The 23,334-nt window shown below is 36.5% G+C and overlaps 1 protein-coding gene across 1 annotated transcript in view; it reads right to left on the reverse strand.

The window, feature by feature from the left end:
- Positions 1 to 745: 745 nt before the first annotated feature.
- LOC131523307 (serine/threonine-protein kinase Nek9) overlaps positions 746 to 23,334 on the reverse strand; it is a 28,589-nt gene continuing 6,000 nt past the window's right edge. The window contains exons 6-23 of the mRNA XM_058749608.1: positions 23,081 to 23,212; positions 22,883 to 22,993; positions 22,734 to 22,798; positions 21,030 to 21,080; positions 20,745 to 20,937; positions 19,484 to 19,628; positions 16,622 to 16,822; positions 16,144 to 16,190; positions 14,272 to 14,433; positions 12,819 to 12,927; positions 12,573 to 12,734; positions 11,352 to 11,519; positions 10,230 to 10,289; positions 9,481 to 9,659; positions 7,355 to 7,504; positions 7,167 to 7,259; positions 3,903 to 3,956; positions 746 to 3,051 (exon numbers count right to left, since the gene is read on the reverse strand). Of these exons, the coding sequence (XP_058605591.1) occupies positions 2,938 to 3,051; positions 3,903 to 3,956; positions 7,167 to 7,259; positions 7,355 to 7,504; positions 9,481 to 9,659; positions 10,230 to 10,289; positions 11,352 to 11,519; positions 12,573 to 12,734; positions 12,819 to 12,927; positions 14,272 to 14,433; positions 16,144 to 16,190; positions 16,622 to 16,822; positions 19,484 to 19,628; positions 20,745 to 20,937; positions 21,030 to 21,080; positions 22,734 to 22,798; positions 22,883 to 22,993; positions 23,081 to 23,212 (2,196 nt within the window). The 3' untranslated portion in view covers positions 746 to 2,937. The remainder of the gene's footprint in view (positions 3,052 to 3,902; positions 3,957 to 7,166; positions 7,260 to 7,354; positions 7,505 to 9,480; positions 9,660 to 10,229; positions 10,290 to 11,351; positions 11,520 to 12,572; positions 12,735 to 12,818; positions 12,928 to 14,271; positions 14,434 to 16,143; positions 16,191 to 16,621; positions 16,823 to 19,483; positions 19,629 to 20,744; positions 20,938 to 21,029; positions 21,081 to 22,733; positions 22,799 to 22,882; positions 22,994 to 23,080; positions 23,213 to 23,334) is intronic.

The raw sequence follows: 23,334 nt of genomic DNA on the forward strand, positions 1-23,334 counted from the left end.
TTTAATACAATATCTGACGCAGCTATGAATGAATGAAGCATTTATATGAAGCTATGAATGAAGCTATTTAACTTCTAATAATTTACAAAAAGTGTTAAACAACAATTTTATGTCAAAAAGAAAGTATAATTTCACACGGAAACTTTTTGGGATTGTTTTTAAGTTTATAATGTTGTTAATAATAATAATTTGCTAACAACATTTGGCGCAGCTATATAAACTAATAATGAACAAACAATGTAAACAACAATTTTATGACAGAAATGAAAGTAAAATTCCACGCGGAAACTTCGGAAGGCGTTTGAGTGATGACTCGGTTGTGAATCAGTTCATTGAAACGAACCGTCCGAACGAACCGATTGGCTAAAATGATTCAGATTCTCCGGCGCTGAAGACGTGGTTGACTCTCCCATATCCCTGGTGTGATGCGCATGCGCACAATGATCAGATTAGTGCTTTACAAAGACATGTTCAATTAAAGATCGTAAAAGAAAAAAAATTATTTTAATCGATTGTTAATTATTTTATTGATGTCAAGCTATTAATAATAATGTTTAATACAATATTTGACGCAGCTATGAATGAATGAAGCATTTATATGAAGCTATGAATGAAGCTATTTAACTTCTAATAATTTACAAAAGTGTTAAACAACAATTTTATGTCAAAAAGAAAGTATAATTTCACACGGAAACTTTTTGGGATTGTTTTTAAGTTTATAATGTTGTTAATAATAATAATTTGCTAACAACATTTGGCGCAGCTATATAAACTAATAATGAACAAACAATGTAAACAACAATTTTATGACAGAAATGAAAGTAAAATTCCACGCGGAAACTTCGGAAGGCGTTTGAGTGATGACTCGGTTGTGAATCAGTTCATTGAAACGAACCGTCCGAACGAACCGATTGGCTAAAATGATTCAGATTCTCCGGCGCTGAAGACGTGGTTGACTCTCCCATATCCCTGGTGTGATGCGCATGCGCACAATGATCAGATTAGTGCTTTACAAAGACATGTTCAATTAAAGATCGTAAAAGAAAAGAAAAAAAAAAAAAGTTCTTACTGGAATGTTACAGAAAATGAATGCATTAAAATATTTATGGCTAATTGTAGGCAGAGCATACTCGACAATTAAATAACTATTGGTAGGTTTTCACAGAACACACACGAATGCATCACAGTTTTTGAGAAAAGCCACTGCAAACGAAATAAATTCATATTTCAATCCCGGTGAGACTGACTTTAGTGGCTTTTTAGAAAATACTAAATAGAAGAATTAACACACACACACACAATTTGGCCAACATTGCAAATAAAGAATTATAAATAAAATAACATCAAAAATTACCCCAACATCAGTGTGACATTTTGCCTCACCTTTTTTAATTAAAAATCTGCATCAGTGTCTGATACGGGTGTATGAAGCATAAAACACCTCATTTATATGACACAGTTTCAGAGTACAGTAATTGGAGAAAAACAAATGAAAATATAAAAACAAACTAAATAAAACACACAAACAACAAAAACATCTTTGGTTGCACTTGCTTGCACCTCTTAACTGTCACCCGTCCTAATTAAATCCTAATCTAATCATGACAAACTATATATCGTTGGAAAGGTCTAAGACTCCTAAATCATTTTGTAACAAAAAAAGTGGTAAAATATCTATGTAGGAAAAGTAATAGATTAATTTATGACAAGAGTGCATCTGAAAAATCTACATCATAAGAGGATTTCTGACCTTTGTCACAGACAGTCTTCTTAGTTGCCTTTTTCTCTATCACGTATTAGAAATCATAAGAAATTATATATCATTTGAAAACTTAAAATCTCAAAATTCATGATTTTAAAACCCATTTTAAAATCAGACATTGCATTACCATGGAAATGGTACATCAAAATCATCTTACAAAATGTTTTCGTTCATGAATTATAAAAACGAAAGTTTGGATAGTGCGCTTTATGTTCAAAACTGTGACCGTTAAGGGGTTAAAAACATGCAAATGTCAATGCAATACAGCGGCAGAATGCAGTTTCTGCAGTCTTCTCTGACCAAGGGACAGAAACGAGTCTCAGAGACCCGCTTTCAGTCACAACTTTGTATAAGCACCGCGTTTTACCTTCGCTCCACAGATTTGCATAAACTTGGTGTCGTTCTCCAATATTTGGCAATATAGAGACAAGAATGCTAAAGAAATGAAAATACAAGATATTCAGTAGTCTTGACACATGATGTGTATGCACAACAAACTTACTCCGATATAAATGTGAAATTACTGCAAAACTTTCACTCAACACGTGGACGTCGTACAGAAGAAACCGATCATGCGCATGAAGAGCAGAGAACTGCAGCGTCCCGTGACGCAAGCAAACCGTGTTTTGGCTTCACATTCATAGCTTTAAAGTGTTTATAAGAATCTCTGATTGAAACACATCAGTTGCATTAGACCTGCTTGCATAAGAAAGATAAAACCTTTGAGAATAACACGTAAAAACACTGTACAAATGACATTAACACTGATACACTGAAGACAAACTAATATAGAGGCACTTTCAGCTTAATCTCATTATAAAAGAGCATCTGAAAACATGTAAAACAATATAGTGCTGAATGTTAAATATGAAAGCGTTAAACCCATGAGGACTGAAGTGAACTGTTTATGACACTTTTCTTACATTCATTCTGGAGGGATTGTCTCATGATTAAGCTGACATTATTTAACGTTGTTCCCAGATAAAACACTCACTGTTTATGTCCGTACACACAGCACTAAAAGATCCGGAGCGCTTTGGCTTGACATTAGCAGCATGAAAGAACTCGTACAGTCTTTGGTTATGAAAACAAGGCACTACTGATTTTGGCGAAACCCCCTCGATCCGTCTGGGTTTAGCACTGAACACACTCACTGTAAGCAGTAAGAACATCTCTCACTCCTGAAGGGCAGAGCGGTGGTTCTGACTGACGTCCTGAAGTCCAGCATCTGCTCTGAGGCTCTGAATGGCTCTCCACAGTCTCTCGTTCTCCTTCAGCTGATCGTTGAACTGACAAGCATTTACAGAAAAACCAATCATGTCTAGTTAGCTTGAGAAAACACATTCAGATTAGTGGAATATTAAACCGCTTCCAGATCCCTCCTTCAGTTGTTCATTACCAACACAACACTTAGTTATCTTAACCCTTTGAGCGATAGTTCAGCCAAATGTGAAAAATAGCTTTATTCCAGATCAGAGTGTGTTTCTTCATCAGGTTTGTAGAAATGTGTCTCTGCATCAGTGTCTCAGCAATGGATGCTCTGCAGTGAATGGGTGCCGTCAGAATGAGAGTCCAAACAGCTGATAAAAACATCACAATAATCCACACCACTCCAGTCCATCAGTTAACATCTGGAGAAGACAAAAGCTGAAACTAATCCAGCGTTAAGACGTTTTTAATGTCTAAAATATGAGTTCATAATAACGCTTCCTCCAGTGAAGAAGTGTTCTGGTGTGAATCAGGAGAGAAATCTGCAGATCAAGCAGCGTTTACAAGACAAAACAGCTCTAAACAAATATGTGGCTGGATTTTGATGCGAGAGACAACAGCAGATGCACTTTTTCACTGTTTTTATCAGCTGTTTGGACTCTCATTCTGACGGCACCCATTCACTGCAGAGCATCCATTGCTGAGACACTGATGCAGAGACACATTTCTACAAACCTGATGAAGAAACAAACTCATCCTGATCTCAGATGATCTGAGGGTGAACACATTTTCAGCAGATTTTCATTTTTGTCTAAACTATTGCTGTTATGCTATGAGATGTGTTAAAGTCATGAGCACGTCTCACAGCTGGTTGTTGTCTATGTTTCAGCGCAGATGTCAGTCCAATAGTGCTCAGACAGATTTAACTCACCTGTTTCTGTAAGAGCTGAATCTGGGCTTCCTGTCGGTTCACGGTTTCTCTGAGCTGTAAAATAAAACACAGCTTCATTACATTCAGATACTGTATGTCAGGCAAACTATCATACTCCTTGACTTTCTCATATTGTGTTAAAAAAAACAACAAAAAAACAAGTCAAAAAAACAATACATTTACATTTTGCCTCTCTCTTATGGGAAAAGAGTACTTCTATGGAAATAACTTTTTTCCCAAATTAATTCACTTATATTTTTAAACCAAATTTCACATTTATAAATGCAAGCTTTTTAATGAAAACATTTTAAAAACTGTAGCTTTGTTGACTGAAGTAAGGCTATATATAGACTTGAATAAGAAATCTAAACATTTGTGACCTCAACAAAGAATTTATTTGATATTTTTATACCCAGCTGTACCCTTATTCTGCTTTTTAGGGTATGGAGGCAGCGTATTTAACAATTTAACAATAAACGTTATTATTCAAAATGAGTCTGACATCAGTGCACTTAACAGTAAAGTTCACCTCAGTTATTATAAATAACTTTAAAAACAAGTAGAACAAAATATATATAACTTGAATTAAAAAAATAAACAAGGTAACAGTGCAGGGCAAGCAAGCTACTGCCAAACCAACAGGGGCAGGTTTATGCAGGAAGCACAGCTTTTCCAAAAGTAAACGCCTAAAATGAATAAATAATAATAATGAATAATAATTAGGGATGCACGATATTGGATTTTGCCGATATCTGATATGCCGATATTTTTCAAATAATTTTGGCCGATACCGATATATGTGACCCTGGACCACAAAACCAGTCATAAGGGTCAATTTTTTGAAATTTAGATTTATACATCATCTGAAAGCTGAATAAATAAGCTAGCATTTTTTTTTTTTTTTAGCATGTTTTACTAATTACTAATCAAAAATGATTAAAGATTCATGGAACATGATCTTTACTTAATATCCTAATGATTTTTGGCATAAAAGAAAACTCAATCAGAAACACAGTCTAAATGTTACTTGTGTAGGCTATTTTACTTTTACTTTAATTTAATTCAACAGCGCCCCCTACAGATTAAAACTCCTTACCAAATGGGCGTTAGGACCCGGGGGAGACAATCAAATATAGGTGCTGGTGGGTGGATAATTTATTTGAAGCATTTAAAGGGTTACTCCACTCCAAAATGAAAATTTTGTCATTAATCACTTACCCCCATGTCGTTCCAAACCCGTAAAAGCTTTGTTCATCTTTGAAACACAATTACAGATATTTTAGATGGAAACCGGGAGGCTTGTGACTGTCCCATTGACTGCATAGTAAATTACACTGTCAAGGTCCAGAAAAGTATGAAAAACTTCGTCAGAATTTTGGAGAGTATTGCGGCACGCAAAATGCGTACACTCTTGTGTTTCAGCCATGACACAAGGATACGTTTTCTACGTGTATTCACGCTTTGATTTGAACGCAAACAGCGCATCCCTATGTCGCGGCTGACACGGAAGAGCGTACGCATTTTGCGTGCAGCGATACTCTCCAAAATGGTGCTACAGTGCCGAACTGTTGAATACACTTGTTATTTTTGTTTTATTTCTGTACAAAAGGTATTCTCATCGCTTCATAACGTTACGGTTGAACCACTGATGGCAGATGGAGTATTCTGACGATGCTTTTCATACTTTTCTGGACCTTGACAGTGTAATTTACTTGGCAGTCAATGGGACAGTCACAAGCCTCCCGGTTTGCATCTAAAATATCTTAAATTGTGTTCCGAAGACGAACGGAGCTTTTACGGGTTTGAAACGACATGGGGGTAATTTTCATTTTGGGGTGGAGTATCCCTTTAATCTGCATTATATGTTCTGTAAAAAAAATGTTTCATATCGGCGGCATATTCACAGATAAGATAGATCTGCGACAGGCTCATATCGGCAAAGCGATATATCGGTTGAGCTCTACTTTTGACTGGTACTGTACTATAATATACACAAAGAATATCGTCCGACATATCAGTATCGGCCCTAAAGAACTCATATCGGTCAGGCTCTAAAGAACACATCTCTTCCATCTTTATTTGACCCTCTAACTCTTGCACTTTCTACTCTATTACTATTCTTTAAAAAAAAAAAAATCCCCTTTTAGACTTGCACTCGATTCATTTACTAACTACTTGTTTTCTTTAATAACTGTGTTAAGCTAACTGAGACTTGTTATAGCACTTGCGTATCATTGCTCTTTTGTTGGTTTTGATTGCTTCCATTGTCCTCATTTGTAAGTCGCTTTGGATAAAAGCATCTGCTAAATGTCTAAGAGTAAATGTGAATGAAAATGTAATACCGTATACCGTGATAAAAGCATTAGCAATTAATCACAACATGATAAATTTGATACCGGCATATCCCTACACATGACAGATGAAAACAATAAAAGACACTTAATTTGAAAAGACACCTAATATCCAGTAATATGAATGATTTAATGCATTGACACTATCGGATGAGAACAAACTTGCTGAAAGCTGCTTAATTGATCTGAATAATGACGCTATTGTCTGCTGTAGAGCTGCTTTACAGATGAAACTGAACTCGTCCTATATTTGATGAGGTTAGCATCATCGATTCTGTTATTCTTGTTTATTCATGTGAAGCTGCTACAGAAATGTGAAAGTGCTACAGAAATAAAGGTGACTTGACTATTATAGTTTGTATTAATATTTTGTTTATTTTTATCTTTTATATTTTTATATATTTTATATCAAATTTTTTATATTTTCTGTTTTCCTTTCAAAAGTTCTAAAGTTTGTTTTTGTTATTACTATTTCTTTGTCTACATAGCTTTTATTAATTTTCATTTCATTTTTAGTTATTTTAGCACATCTAAATAAAAATGGCATTAGATGAAATAAAAAAACAGTTTCTAATTTAAAAAAAAGAGTTAATTTTATTACAAGTAATGAAAGTTTTTTTTTTTTTTTTAAATAAATTTTATTTTATTTTTTTACAATTGTTTTTTATGTATTTTAGCTTCATTTTAACTTAAATACTTACATTTTAGCCCCCCTCTCTCAGTGGATCTAAGCAAATCTCATAGGTGACCTATTTTGATCTCAAAAAAGTGAGTTGTCACTGAAAGGTGAGGAGTTTGCATCTATGTCAATCGTTTTCGTTTATGAGAATAACCTTGTTTCAGACCTGTGTTAAAGCAGTGTAGTGTTTAGCTGTGTGTCAGACATGAGAGTGTGCAGATGTGTGAAGCGTACGTTTGCCAGCTCGATGCTCGCGCCGCAGCAGCTCTGCTCGGAGCGTCCCGTCTCCACGCCGTTCATCCGCTCGTAATCCACGCATGCAGCCGGCTGCAAAACAAACACAACACACGAGTCATGAGGGAGACCACGCCCACTCACGAGGAAACCCCGCCCCCGTTAGGGTCAGAATGCAATCTGCTTACTATAAGGCTCTTTCCGGCGGTGGCGGCGGCTTTGAGCTGGTCCAGCTCCTCGTATGGCAGCGTGGCGCTCTCGGTGTAGGGCTTCGTCAGCGGGTCGATGGAGTCCTGGGATTCGTTCGGTATCGGGATGAACTCTGCGTCCAGCAGCTCCTGCAGTCACAGAAAGCATTTGCATGAAATATATCTCATAACCTTGTACTTCAGTTATATCTGATCAAATGCACATTATCATTCTTTGCTTGGGTTGAACAGCAGCTACGCTAATTTCGTCTCTATTTGCTTCTCTCTGCATCCCGAGGCAACTAGGAATCTCACAAGCTTCAGTCTGGATCCAAGCCTTATGAAGATCTGAGATGACCGAACACCTGAGAAGAGATGATGCCAACCCCCCAGAAGACCTCAGAGGATGCTAACCCTGGAACAACATACAAAACTACCAAATTTTGCTATAAAAGTGATCACCGTCTGTTTGATTATGTGTAATTTGTAACTAACTGCATGATTCTTACTGTACATTTCTGCCGTAGTCACCACTAATAACCTACTCCTAAATATAATGTAGAAACTTAACATTTTCTGTAAAGCTGCTTTGCAACGATTTGTATTGTGAAAAGCGTTATACAAATAAACTTGAATTGAATTGAGAAAAAGCTAGGGGTGTTGAAATTAATCGTTGCATAGACCATTCTGCATCGATGCAGTAATAGACCATAATTGATTATAGCCTACTGACATAATTTGCACGCACGCTAGTCACACCAGTTATTAAAAAAAACAAAACAAAAATGCACCCACTATTTTTAAATCTGAGATCTGGGCACAATTTGGAAAAACCAAGCTTAGTGTGTGCGCTAGAGACAATCGTGGTGGCTTCATTGCACAGAATATGCTCTGAGACACGTGTGCATTGCTTGACTGTGCTTCCATTCGCCCTTATTTCAGTGTTTTACTTTAGATATGCTTTCATTTCTGCCGTTTGGAAAGCAGTACGTATTAGATTCAGGAAAACTCACGTACTGACAGACTTTCATGTGAGCTTTGTGTTGTTTGTTTTGGAGCTATATTTAGTTGGTTAAATTCTTACATTTAAAAAAAAAATATATATTATTAATTTGTAATTATTTTAAAAAGTAGCCTGCTTATATAATTTAATAAAAATGCACAAAATAAATGTGATATAATCGTGATATAGAATTGAATTGAATCACTGACATGATAATCGTAATCGAATCTAATCATGAAACCAGTGACGATTCACACCCCTAGAAAGAGCTGCTGGAAAAACACACTCAAGTTTGGCTGTAGGGTTTTATTAAAACCTTTTTAAGACCAAGTAAAGGGAATTTAACCCTCTGGGTTTCTTTGGTCACTTTTGATAAAAAAAAAAAAAAAAAAGTAAAATTTTTTGGCTTCATCAGAATGAGATGACACTTGGTGACTGTGAACACACACACACACACACACACACACAATCATGGACATGATTAGGATATGTTAAAGGGTCAAAAAAATAAAAAAGTAACGCTTGGAAAAAATTTTTTCATCAAGTACCGAGTATGACCCAAAAATAAAGAAGACCAGAGGGTTAAAGTAAAAAATTGAGGGGAACACAACACGTCATATACTCTCTGAAAAAAACTGATGTTCTTAAGCATTTTCATCTTGTTTTCTGGTACAAATATCTAAAAATCAGGATACATTTTCTGGAGATACAAAATGACATCGATGAGCCAGATTCACTAACATCAGCGCAAACCCTCTTCTGGCATTAAAGACTACCGTCAGGATTTACTAAAGACACATAATGAAACATTAGGGCTGGAAATGCTGGTGCAACTCAATATTTATAAGTTTCCCTTTCAGACGCAAGATTTATGTGAGGAGAGCATTTACATGAATCACACAACAAGATTTGCTAAGGTTTGCGGTAGTTAGTTTACTGGTGTTTGCACCATTACTTAAAGCCTAAAAAGAGCACGTTAAACCAGTTTGCGCTTGACACGACTGCATTAGTTGCTGCAAATTGAAGACTTTCTGCTCTGACTTCAGATCTTATTTTTTGTAAGGATGAAAAAGGATCTCTTTAAGAGCCTCAGAAGGATGATGGGTGTTAAATCTGTGTTCACCTTCCGCAGCCATGAGGGGCAGGAGCTCTCGTTGGTCTTGCTGTCCATGGAGAAGATGGGCGTCTCCAGACCTCTGTCGTCCATATCGGCCTCCACGGTTCCTCCCAGCATCCCCTCACGCAGCTCAGAGTCTGTGGCCGAGTCCGTCTCCAGATCCACGGAGAACGTGGAGCACTGACCTGCGCGGCATTAACACACACACACGTTTCTGTGAATTGTGAGGACTTTCCATAGACTTCTATTACTTTTATACTGACCAAACAATACTTTCTATCCCCTGACCCTAAACACACCTACACACACACACACGCACACACAGTCTGGGAACACATAGACTCATCTACACATTCTCAGACTAATTCAGTGACATCTGAGGAGGAACTCAAGGATCTGCCTGAGGAAACTTTCATTATTTCAAATAAAATAAACTTCAACTTAAATAAAATAATAATAAAAAACACCCTCAAACTTATTTCAGCTAGTGTCCAACACAACATTTCTCATTTTCACTTTGTTGATCGTGCTGTACTAAATCCAAAACTGAATTAAATTTGATTAAAACTATATAGACATACAAAAATGTATCAAATTAAACTTAAAAAATAATAAAATTAACAAAAGCATGCAACAATATTATTAAGACGTTATCTAAAAAACGTAATAAAAATTACAACAGTATCTCAATTATACTAAAATAACACTGGTTCTTAAACATGAATAAATTAAAAACAACAACAATTTGATCTTACCACTTGCAATAGACAGTCCGCTGCTGTTTGAACGGATCGTTTTGGAGTTCAGGACTTTTTCTGTGAATAAATGTAAACAGGAATTTTAACTACAAATATTTACATGTTCATTTAAATAGATAATCAACTGCTGGCAAGATAGACTTTAATAAAACTTGGCTGTCTATGCAGCAGAAATGAGCTACAGGACAAGACAAAACAGAGAGAAGGAGCAGTGATGATTCCTTTCGCCAAAAAAAGAGCCATAATCAACACCCATAATGCACTGGGCTCGATCCGACTGGGATACAAAAAAGCAGAAGTTCAATCTGTAGTTTTGAAACAAGCCCTGGAGCTGTCAGAACTCACTTCAAACCACCATCGAGTGTTTGTAATAACTTCCTTTTACGATCACATGTGGAATTCGTTTACTGTTGTTAAAATATGCTATTTATAGCCTTTTATATCGCTGCACAAATTAGCATTTCAGATGTACACATTCAACTAAAAACATACAGACCATATCTATCGTAATCGTGTGTTTATTATCTTATATAATCTATAGTGGCTGTTGTCATGTTTATATCTGCTGCTCTGCTGAAACTCACAGTGGTTTGTGATGTTAACCGCCTCTCTGTTCTTAAGCTGCCAGATATACATTCCAAGTATAATACACATTAGTAAAAGGATCTATTTTAATATTTATTTGTCTATATACACTTTGGGCGGCCGCGGTACATTATAAAAGTAGCCCAAAAAACCACAACCCACGGCTCTGTAATTTTTCCCGCGACTGTATTTTCAAAATAGCCCGCTTGTGTCGTTACCCTGGCAACACTGTGCTGTACCCTCATCACACAATGATAGATCACCTTCCACGCTGCGATGACGGGAAGAAGTTGGGGTCAAACCTTATCAAACGATTAATTTGCGTTAAAAAATATTAACGCGTTACATTTTTTTGATTAATCGCATGCGTTAACGCGTTAACGTTGACACCCCTAGTTTTGTGATATCCAGTGGACTTTTTCTGTCGAATTAACGTTTAAAAGAGTGAGTTCACATCGTTCATTTACAAATACTACTGACATAGTATCTGAATTTGCTGGTTGAAAATCAGCACACTTGTGGTGCGCTACTGACCCATGATGAGGATGGTGTGCCAGCCCCGGCAGGACAGATCAGGCACGTGGTGCAGGGAACCAAAGATGGGCCGAGGAAGAGCGGGACAGACCTCGGAGCCGAAGCCTTTATCAGCAGGCATCCCCAGACGCCCGTTCCCTGCGTTCCCCCACGCGAAGATCTGATTATCTGAGGAAGACACGTCACAGACATCACAGCTCTGAATATATATATTCATATATTTAGATACTTATAACAGAGATGCAGACAGGTAAGAGGGAAGAAAGGTGAGAACATTGCACGGATCGGGGGCATGATCCACACTTAATCTCTTTTAAAGATATTTGCTATACATGCTCATTTGTAGTTACTTTAAGGTATTTTTTTATTACCTTATATGTCCAAACCTGTAATTTTTCACACACAAACCCCCAAACATCTTGTTGCAACATTTTAAATCAAGATTGAATATATTTGGTCAAAATCCCATGTTATAAAAGATGAAGTGCTATGCAGGCTGTTTAAGACAATATTGGCTGATTATATCGGCAATGCGGACCTAAAATGCTAAATGTTTGCCCTCTCTCTCTCTCTTCACCGTTCCCACATCTCAGACCTCAAATACATAAAATATTACCCTTTTTAGACATAGTTTTTGAAGTAAAGAGTAAAGAAAATACTATACAAAACTTACTGAAACAACCGTTCTTTATTTGTGACCCTGGAGCACAAAACCAGTCCTAAGTGTCAATTTTTTTAAATTAATATTTATACATCATCTGAAAGCTGAATAAATAATCTTTCCATTGATGTATGGTTTGTTAGGATCGGACAATATTTGTCTGAGATACAACTATTTGAAAATCTGGAATCTGAGGGTGCAAAAAAAATCTAAATATTGAGAAAATCACCTTTAAAGTTGTTCAAATGAAGTTCTTAGCAATGCATATTACTAATCAAAAATGAAGTTTTTATATATTTACGGTAGGAAATTTACAAAATATCTTCATGGAACATGATCTTTACTTAATATCCTAATGATTTTTGGCATAAAAGAAAAATGTATAATTTTGACCCATACAATGTATTGTTGGCTATTGCTACAAATATACCTGTGCTGCTTATGACTGCTTTTGTGCTCCAGGCTCACATTTACCCTCATAAGACTTGAAATGAAGAGGTTTTAAGCTCCCGAGAAACACAAACACGTACGCAAGCGTGTTTTTGAGCTCCTGCACTCACCCTCGGTGGCGGCGATAGTGAAACCGTCTCCACAAGACACCTTGGTGACGATCTTCCCTCCGAAGGCCCCCACGAGGATCTGAACACCCTGGTGTTTCTTGAAGTCCTTCACTCCCAGCTGCCCAAATTTATTACAGCCGAAGGTCATCAGACGCCCGCGCTCTGCACAATCATTCACACACCATGAGCCTCAATCATCAGAACATCAGCAGTGAACACAGCGGCGTGAGGCGAGAGGAAACGCACCGTCTATAGCAGCGGTGTGCGTCTTTCCCGGAGAGATGAACTGGATCTTGAAGCGCGAGAGCTGCTTGACCAGCGTGAGGGTGGTGGTGTATGGGATCCCCTGATAACCCTGCACAACATCAGTCAGAGTAATGACAGTACAGCTGCTGATTGAACACAGTGATAGGAATGTCCCTCTTATATTTATATCATATGATATAGCAATATCACATCAGCAAGAGTGCTGTTTTCCCCAATATCAGCACAATTGCAAACGTGATTGATTTGTACAACAGTTCAATAAACATCAAGTTAATATTGTGCACATTTAAGACGCGGCACTGTCAATATTAGGGCTGGGAAAATAAATCGATGCATCACGAATCGAGAAATGATTCAGCATCGGTTCTGAGATTTTCCGAATGCATGGAGATTCTTTCTGGAGTGGATGCTGAGGTTAGTTTTGAGCAGCAGGTGGCGCTGCATGCTCCAGAATCAGCCGTACTCTGCTCGTTTACAAATCCTTACACACACTCCAACCTAAAATAATCATTCATAAGATTCGAAAAGGTTGAAGCGAGTTACAAGTCACAGTGCGCTGTGTTTACATTAATCTGGCGTCGTAAAAGCATTCTGAGCCGAGGTGAGATTACAGACTCAGCCGAACACACAAGTGCTCTTCAGCGCTCTTCTTCATCAGCGTTTGAGTGTGCGGATAAACACTAGAGCAGAGCGCCATCTGCTGTTAAAATATAAGCTCAGAATCCATTCCAGAGAGAATCCTGATGTATGCAGAAGAGCTCAGAATCAATCCACGAATGGATTCTGCATCGATTTATTATTGCAGCCCTAGTTAATATGGTCTGTTTTGCTTGATTTTGCAAACGAAAACTGTTCCAATCAAAGCCACAGCAGAACCGTTGAGTGTCTCTGATCAACACGGCGGTGATTCGTTACTGAATGAATCCATGGTTTTGAACAAATTGAGTGAGTCAATGATTCAGTGACTCACTCGTCTCTGAATGAATCAGCCGTTTGACTGAATCGGTTGAGTAAATGATTCAATGACTCACTCATTAAGACAGTGACTTGCCGCCACCTATTGGCATTTTTAGTTTCATTTTGAGAGTGCCGATTCATTAAAAAAATAAATAAAAAATTAATATTTCAATATTAATTAAGAACAAATTATAATACCCATTTGATGGGTGAATCAAAATATTTAATTCTAAAAAGCTACTTTTCTGTAATGTCTATTCAGTTTTTCTCATCTCACACAATGACTTTAAATGATCTTTTCGGGGGAGGGAATTAATGTGTGATTAATTAGACTACTGAATCGGCACATCATGTTATTAGCTTGATTAAACAGTGTAATCGCGCAGTTCAATCTTACTAGGTCACTAGGGTTCGAACGGGAGCTGCTAAATACTGCGGTACATGAGTTCATGAGTATGCTTGTCGTAGTACATACTTCCCCCGGGTGGTTTTTGATTCCAGTGATGCCTTGATTCAGACCCAGCTTGTTGAGGTCGTTGCTCCCGCAGGCTAAGACCTTTCCAAACTCGGTGAGGAAGAAGGTGCCGTCGCTTCCGCAGTACACAGAGTCAATGACGGCACCCTTAGGAACCTCCACCTGCAGATGAGAACGAGACACACACACACTAATGCTCAATGATCTGTGCTGGTCAGGAGCTGATGGTAAAATCTATCAGACGTCCCTCTGGGATACTGGATTCTGAGAGCAAATATTTGAGAATAATAATCCTGAACTGTACAATTGATCATATAATCGTAAAAGTGCATCTGCATCTACTCGAGTCAGTTTGAGCAAAAATTATAATTCACTTAATTCATCAAGCACATGCATGATGTTTCCATGGACACTTTGAATTCAGCGCACCAATAAAGTTGATCTCATCTTATTTTTAGTTTAAAGTTAAAATGTATACACAATACCAGTCATGCTACTAAGATTTTAAAAATGTTTCGGAGAGAAGTCTCTTCTGCTCACCAAGGCTGCATTTATTTGATAAAAAAATACAGTAAAACAGTGAAATATTGCAATTTAAAGTAGCTGTTTTTATGTGATTATTTGTTAAACTGTAATTTATTTCTGTGATGCAGCTGTATTTTCAGCATCATTACTGCAGTCTTCAGTGTCACGTGATCTTCAGAAATCATTCTAATATGCTGATTTGCTGCTCAACAAACATTTCTGATTATTATCAATGTTGAAACAGTTGTGCTGCACAATATTTTTGTGGAAACCATGATATATTCAAAAGTTTGGGGTCAGTAAGATATAAAAAACAAACAAACAACTAAATAAATAAAAATAATACTTTTATTCAGCAAGGGCACAATAAACTGATCAAAAGTGACAGTAAAGATGCTTCTAATGTTACAAAAGATTTATATTTCAAATAAATGCTGTTCTTTTGAACTTTGAATCTGTTTCAAAGAAAATCTGTTCAAAAAATCTCTTTTGAATCTGTGAATTCTGAAAATAAAATGCATCACGGTTCCCACAAAAATATTGGGCAGCACAACTGTTTTCAACATTATGATTATTAAATAAACATCAATAATAATCAACAATACCTGAGAACTAAATCAGCATAAAATACAAACACAAAATATCTAAAAATAGAAAACAGTTATTTTAAATTGAAATAATATTTCACATTATTACTGTAATTCTGATCAAATGCAGTCTTGGAGAGCAGAAGAGACTTATTTAAAAACACATTAATTATTCTAGATTTTTGACATTTTAGATAATGCAATTAGTCAACATTTCTTTTATATAATGTTACCATTTATTACTTTTTTTTTTAACTAGTATATTTTTAATGGTCCTGCCTGTGACAAATTGCAGTTGTTAACATTAGTTAACTTGCAATGAAAAATACTGAAGCATTTATTAATCTTAATGTTAATTTCAACATTTACTAATAAATTATTAAAATCAAAAGTTGTATCTGTTAATATTGTTTAATGGACTTGAGCTGACAGGAACTAACAATGAACAGCTGTTTTTTTATTAACTAATGTTAACAAAGATACATAAACACTGTAATAACTGTACTGCTCATTTTTAATGTTGGTTAAGGCATCGACTAACCTTACTGTAAAGTGTTACCAGCTCATCAAAGCTGCATGTATAATAATTATAAAAGAGTGAGTGAAATGCAGTTTAAATCGTTTAAGATGGAGTAGTGTCACAGTGTAGAGCACAAAACAAAATTATTAAAAAAAAAACTACAAAAACAAACTTTCCTAAGGTATTACATTCCCTAAGACATGTTGAAAATAGGAGTGTGAAGGAGGAAGTGTCTCTCACCTGCATCGGAGAGGAGAAATCATCCTCACAGTCCAGCCCGAGTCGACCTGCGGCGGAAGAAAACCGGCATCAGTAGCTATGTTTCTATCCACATATTTTTATGTGCATTTTGGAATATCGCATAAAAAAAATGCTGGATGGAAACGCCAAGATGCGCATAAATTAAAAAAATGCGCATTAAAAACTATGCGCACAATTGAGTAGGATAAACTTTTTTATCATAAGAAAATAATGTGCATAAATGTCTCCTACTTTTCTTAGTGATATGATATAGTGCCGGTTTATCAGGAAGCGATGTTTTTGTTCTCTTTGACTCGTTGGATAGAAACGGTGATTTATTCGCAAATGTTTCATGCGCTATTCCAGTTTTGCGCACAAGTTAAATTCGAATCTTTGGATTGAAACATGACTAGCGTCATCAGCAGACTCAGTGAGAGGAAGTGCCTGTGGTCATGTGACAGGAAGTGACCGTGCTCACCGTGCTCTCCGCAGCCCCAGGAGTAGATGTCCCCGGCGCGGGTCAGCGCCACCACGTGATTGTCCCCGCAGGACACCTGTCGCACCGGACGCTCCTGGAAGAACTCCAGCAGAACCGGCTCCAGCACCTCCATGCCCATCTCGTTCTCCACACCCACACAGCCGTAGTAATCAGAGCCGAACATGTACATCTGATCCTCGTCTGCCGGAGGAACCACAAAACACACATCACACACGTCACACAAACACACAGATCCTCCGGGGCTCCACTGATCATTTTACTTTACATTTGACTTGATGATATTTAGATATTAATGACACACTGGCGCAGGGTATTCAATTGACCTATCGGTAAGCCCCGCCCCCCTTAGTTACTGTTGCTCCCTCGGACAAACAGAGTTTCTCACCGTCTTTCAATGACAGCTGCAGTGTGAAAACCTTGTCCCACGATGTTTTTGCACAATTTTGGACACAGAAGGCCACCAAATGGGAATTAAATATTCCATGGAGGGATTTATAAAATAAATACGGTGGGTTCTAGAAGCGAGGGTTTACAGATCACAATGCAAGTGGGAGAAGTCTCATGTTACGGTCGGTCATCACGATCGCGGATGACAACATGCAGGATCAACACTGTTCATGTATCGCAGGGAACGATTAAATTAATGCACATTTAATCAGTTTAATATGGAGAGGCGTTAAAATGTAGACCTTCGTTTATGTGTTTTTGACCTACACTGTACAAGACGCGAGAACAGTCCGCTATTTAAGATTGTACGTTAGCATGGACTCACTAACTTTAACGTTAGCTAGTTTTAGCCAGAGATACCATGCTGAAGCACAAGATAACATTAACGTTCTGCTTGAGCAGATGAAAACTGTAACTTAATGAGTGCATGACAACCAGAAAATGAACGTTTTTGTCTTCATTTGTATTGGGGTTGAATACTTAGGGACGTTTCACTCTGTTTGTTTGGATTCAGGAAATGTAATGTAATAAATGATATTGCCCCTCCTCTCAGGATACCTGGAATCAGTGTTACGAGTACCCTAGGCACATCGTTTTTACATTTTTTAAGCATAAACCCCATAAAACCGATGCGAGCTTCGGATCTTCCAATGTTTCTCTATGGCGCTGAAACCTAAAGATGTCCGAGTTCCGCTCCCCGTGCAACTGATACTCGACTGCCATTGGCTAGTCTACGTTCGAGGGGAGGGGCTTACCGATAGCTCAATTGGTGGCCCGCAGGCCCAAGCCGGCCCGAGGAAGAGTACACGTTGCACATATGCACTGAATTGTTTTTGCACTAATTAGCTTGTCCACAAGGTGGCAACACTGGTCTGGGCCAGCCGAAAAAGAAAAGGACGAGATGAAATAATCTGCAACATCAATAGACGGCACACAGCAGCGTTGATAAGCGCTTGTGTTGAGGGAGCTATGAGATATCCACAACTGTAAGTTAAAAGGAGTATAAAGACAGTGTTTTTGGTCATAACTTCTGGTGAGAAATACCGCAGGGAGTCCATGATAAATCCTAAACACGCGAAATAAAAGTCTGTTATAACTGAATGCACTGGGTGGCGCTGTAGAGCGTGTTAATAAGTTGATTTATTTGATCACAGAATGTCGTCATCTGCCTGGCAAAGCTTGGAATTAATTTGATCAAAATGATCTTACTAAATGGAATAACTTCTGATCAAATGAATCAGTGAAACTAAGTTATCATAATATCAGCACCACAATGAGAAATCGCATGAAATCCAAACATCAGTTGCCTGAGAAAAGACAGCTGTCCATCACTGCATTCACGACTGCAGGTAAACGCAGCTCTGACCCGAGTGAGCCGAGAAGAGAGCGCATCCGAAGATTAAACCGTGCGGTCATCAGTTCTTCCGCAGTTTTCATGCAGCAGAATAATAGTCCTCCGATGCTGCAGTTGTACGGATTCTTAACGCATTTATTGCAAATGCATTTAATCTTTTTTCATCAAACAAACAGACTAATGAATAGCTCGACACAACTCATAACGGGGCAGAGTCTAGACATAGCTGTCTTCTGTGTAGACCAGCGGTTCTTAAAGAGTAATAATAAAATAATTTGCTATAGCCTACTGTATTTTACAGACTGTAAAATCTTTTTTTTTTAATCATGATACATAGGCCTACTGTGATTTATTCCAAAGTGACTTATATGATGCATTTAACGTCAAACAATCTAAATGAAGCCGTCTTTCTTGTTAAACCTCATTTAAATAAATTAATATTCGAATATTAGTTTTTATATTATTTATGAGTCCAAATATTCAAATACAATATTTTTTAAAAATGCCTATCCCTAGTGGGTAAATATTTTTGAAAAAAGTATAAATCAGCCTAAATATTTGTTAAATGGAAAATATTAACAATGCAGATTTAATTAAATACATTTAAATAAATACCATAAATAAATAAATATATGGCTCACCAAGGCTGCATTTGTTCAAGCAAAAAATACAGTAAAAGTAATATTGTGAAATAATTACAATTTAAAATAACTTTTCTATTATAAATTATTTTCTTTTTTTATTTGATCAATTTAGCTGATTTGGTGCTAAGTTATTAACAGATATTATTGATGCTTGAGTTGCTGCTGAATATTTCTGTGGAAACCGTGATATATTTCATTTTTCAGGATTCACAGATGAATAGAAAGTTCAAAAGAACAGCATTTATTGGAAATAGAAATCTACTGTAACATTATAAATGTTGATCAACATCAATTTAATGCAACCTTGAATGAAAGTTATTTTCCTCATGAATAAAGGTTATTTCTGCAGCAGCTCTGAGCCGGTCTGGGGTTATAGAGAGCGTGTGGTCCGCTCACCGGTGATGCAGGCGGTGAAGTCGGCGCCGCAGGACACCTGTCGGATGGCTTTGCCCTGCAGACGCTCCACTCTCCGCGGCTGTCGGTACGAGGCCTGGTCGCCGTGACCCAGCTGACCCACCATCTTCGCTCCTCCCTGAACGCTCTGCAGAAACACACAGAAGCATCTGTTCAGCTCTGCCAAGGTAACGATCAGTTTCTTAGTTTTGCATTAAATTCTTTTATTTTTTTGTTTAATTTTTCCTTTATTTAGCAATGCTTTTTATTTCTATTTGTATATTTTTGTGTCTTTATTCTGAGTGACTGTGATCAGGACATGGCCCAGCTTAACTCGAACCAGTGTTATTTTAGTAACACTGAGATATTATTGTAGTTATTATTAATATTTTGAATAATGTTGTTTTATTTTTTTTATTTTCTGTTTTCAGTATAATTTCTGTTAAAGTTTTGTTATTTTTTCTTTAAATAAGGACATATAAATATTTTTATAAAATAAATAAATTCAATTTATATAAACTAATAATAAACAATAAATAAATAAATATTAAACAAACAAATTATAATAAATAAATACAAACGATATAAACAAATAATAAAATTAATATAAAATCAATAAAATAAAAATAAATAATTCAAATAAAGATATGAATAACTTAAAGAAACACAATATCTTTAAATATAGCTATATTGTTATTATTCCAACTACATTTCAGTTTTACTTATTTTAGTACATCAAGTTTAAACTAAATTAAAATGAGAAATGGCAGCTAGCTTTTCAAGTTTTTCTTTTTAGGTTTTTTAAAGTAACATTTTTTTTAGTTTTAGTTTACTATAATAACCTTGTCTCAAAGAACATTTTCACCAACTTAATGGACACTTAATTTCTAGCGATTATCGCTGATTTGATTGCACAGATACTATTTAAACTAAACTGAGCTAGACAATGACATCTCTGAATTCAATAATGAAATGCCTTTAACTGAAAATTGAGTGTTTAATCTTATCATTATACATTTCTGACACTCTATCCTCCAATTTGATACTGTTAAGTGCTTTGACACAATCTGTATTGTAAAAGCGCTATATAAATAAAGGTGACTTGACTTGACCAACTAATAAGCAGCTTAGTAAAAAAAAAAGAAAAAAAAAAAGACTAGACTCAAACTGGAGTACACTGATTCAATGAATTTTCAGCTGTCATGTTCTATTTTTGATCATCACTACAGATCTGAGTGTGGAGCGTGATATAAAGCGCACTTACGGCCCAGGTGTACAGCTCCTTCTCAACGGTCACCACAGCGAAGTGTGTTTCTCCAGCGCAGACGTGCTGAGCGATGCTGCCGCCCTTAAACATGTCCAGCTTCTGAGGAGTGAACTTCCCTCCGCCCCAGAAATACACCTCCCTGGAGCGCGTCGTCACCACCGCCACCGGCGTCTCCGTCACCGTGCTCAACCTCAAACCACCAAACCATTACCATTAAAACATTAACAGCAGACAGCAACTCCACAAACATTCACGCTCTGCTGGGAACCAAAGGACACCTACTTGGGTTTCTTGATGGCTGAATTAAGTGCCGCCACCCTCTCCTCCAGCTCTCTAAACACACACACACACACACACACGTTCGACTGTCACTACAACATCATCACTGCGGCCAAACTCAAGCAGAAGGGTGTCATTTAGGCACAAAAATAAAAAATAAAGAAAGAAAATCTTATAACATAAAATACAATTAAAATTTAATTAAGTAAATAAATAAATAAAATAATTAAATTCAAATAAGCAAAGAAACAATAATACTATATATACTATACAAATAAACAAAAATAATAATACTCATAATAAATACAAAAGATAATATAAAGAAATAATTAAAATAAATAAATAAATACAATTGAAAAAGAAAACTTAAATGCATAAAACAAATTAAATTAAATTAAACAAGATCAAATGAAATAAAAATAAAACAGTTAGTATATAAATAATAATATAAAAAATAAAATTGAATTAAATAAATACAATTAAAGTTTAAATAAGTAAATAAAATAATAAAATTCATATAAACAAATAATAAAATTCATATAATAAATACAAAAGATAATAGAAATAAATAATTAAAATAAATAAATAAATACAAATGAAATAAAACTAAAATGCATCAAACAAACAAATAAAATTAAATAAAATTAAAACAGTTACAGTATATAAGTAATAATATTAACAAATAATAAAATAAAACTATTAAATAAATAAAAATAACAAATAAATGAATATAATTAAAATAAAGAAACTAAATTTAAAACTGCAGTCCGTATATTTTGCCTCTTTTCTCCAACTCTGTTTATTTGCGCAATTATCTTCATTACGTGGGTTGTGCTCCGGCATGAATCTAATGTTTTGAGAAGTATGTGTGGAGGTCAGTCACCGCACCGGTGTGGATGCTGTACTTAGGCATCACAAATTCTTGCCTATGTCTTGGAATATATGACCCAAATAAGAATTTTCACCAGATAGTGTCATAAGAACAAAATAAGTAACAAGTCTGCCACTTTTGTTCTGACCAACTGAGGAAAAAAACATTACAATAAATCACGCTACCAATGGTGATTAAATCTAACGATCGGTTAATTAGCTCACATCACATCAAACCGTGAAAATTATTTTTGTTGTCATATTTTGTTTTCAAATTGTTAATGTTAACAACATCAGAATTGCGCGACTACGTGTATGCAGTGTGTATTAGCGTGTAGATTTCAATTTCTGTAGTCTAATCACTTGTGCTTCATAAACACATAATTTCTGGATTACAATCCGCCATCAAAATTATGAATTTAATTATTCCAGCTGCTGTGAGAAAAGGCTATAAACGATCCTCCACCTGCAGCATCCATAGACGTGATATAGCCTACTAACCAGGAAAACTTCTTTATGTTTACAGACGTGACGTAATGCTCGAATTCCCCGTGAATTCCTACCAGTACCACTCAAATCAGAAAACATTATTAAAAGCTAACCGTTGTGAATCGAGCTAAGGCGATAGTTTTGAACACTGGCTGGTTATGCACTTGCTCAATTGATTGATCGGATTATTTCAAACAAAAAAAAAAAGTTACGGACTGCAGCTTTAAATACATAAAAATAAAGAAAAAAAATAAATACAAAACGTAATTAAAAAAAAAAAAAAATCTGAATGGTCCTAAAAACAGGAATGGTCTTGTTTTTTTGTCTTTTGATTGGAGGTTCACTCACGCTCTCACACGAGAGATGACGGGCTGCTCTAGAATCTGCTCCGCCGTCGGCCTTTTCTCAGGGTCCTTGATCATCGACACACACCAGCGTCATTATGATGTGAATACAGATATGACTGACAGACGCAGTGAGCCGTAACACAGCGTTACCTGATCTAAACACTCGTACACCAGCTTGATGAGGTCAGACGTATAAACGTCCGAGTTGATCTCCATGGTCCAGTTGCCCTGGACGATCTTCACACACAGGTTCAGAGGATTCTGGGAAGCACATCATCACACACCACTGAGCAGATCTCGGTCTAATGAACGAGTGTTTGTGGATGTTTGAGATGAAGAGACGCTTACGGTGGCATCAAAGGTCCTGGTGAGGGTCAGCATCTCAAATAAGACGCAGCCCATGGCCCAGATGTCTGATTTAAAGTTGTACTTCACTCCCTGACACAGTTCAGGAGACATGTAGTACGGCGTACCGACACACTGCAGAACGAAACACATCAGCTCAACGAGAGGCACATGACCAATGAGTGACAGTCCAAGACAAGCGAGGGAGAAGCTAATATATATGTGACTGCAATAAAGACAATCCAACAAAATACACA

The sequence above is a fragment of the Onychostoma macrolepis genome, chromosome 17 (assembly GCF_012432095.1).
Source record: "Onychostoma macrolepis isolate SWU-2019 chromosome 17, ASM1243209v1, whole genome shotgun sequence".
Classification (NCBI taxonomy): domain Eukaryota; kingdom Metazoa; phylum Chordata; class Actinopteri; order Cypriniformes; family Cyprinidae; genus Onychostoma; species Onychostoma macrolepis.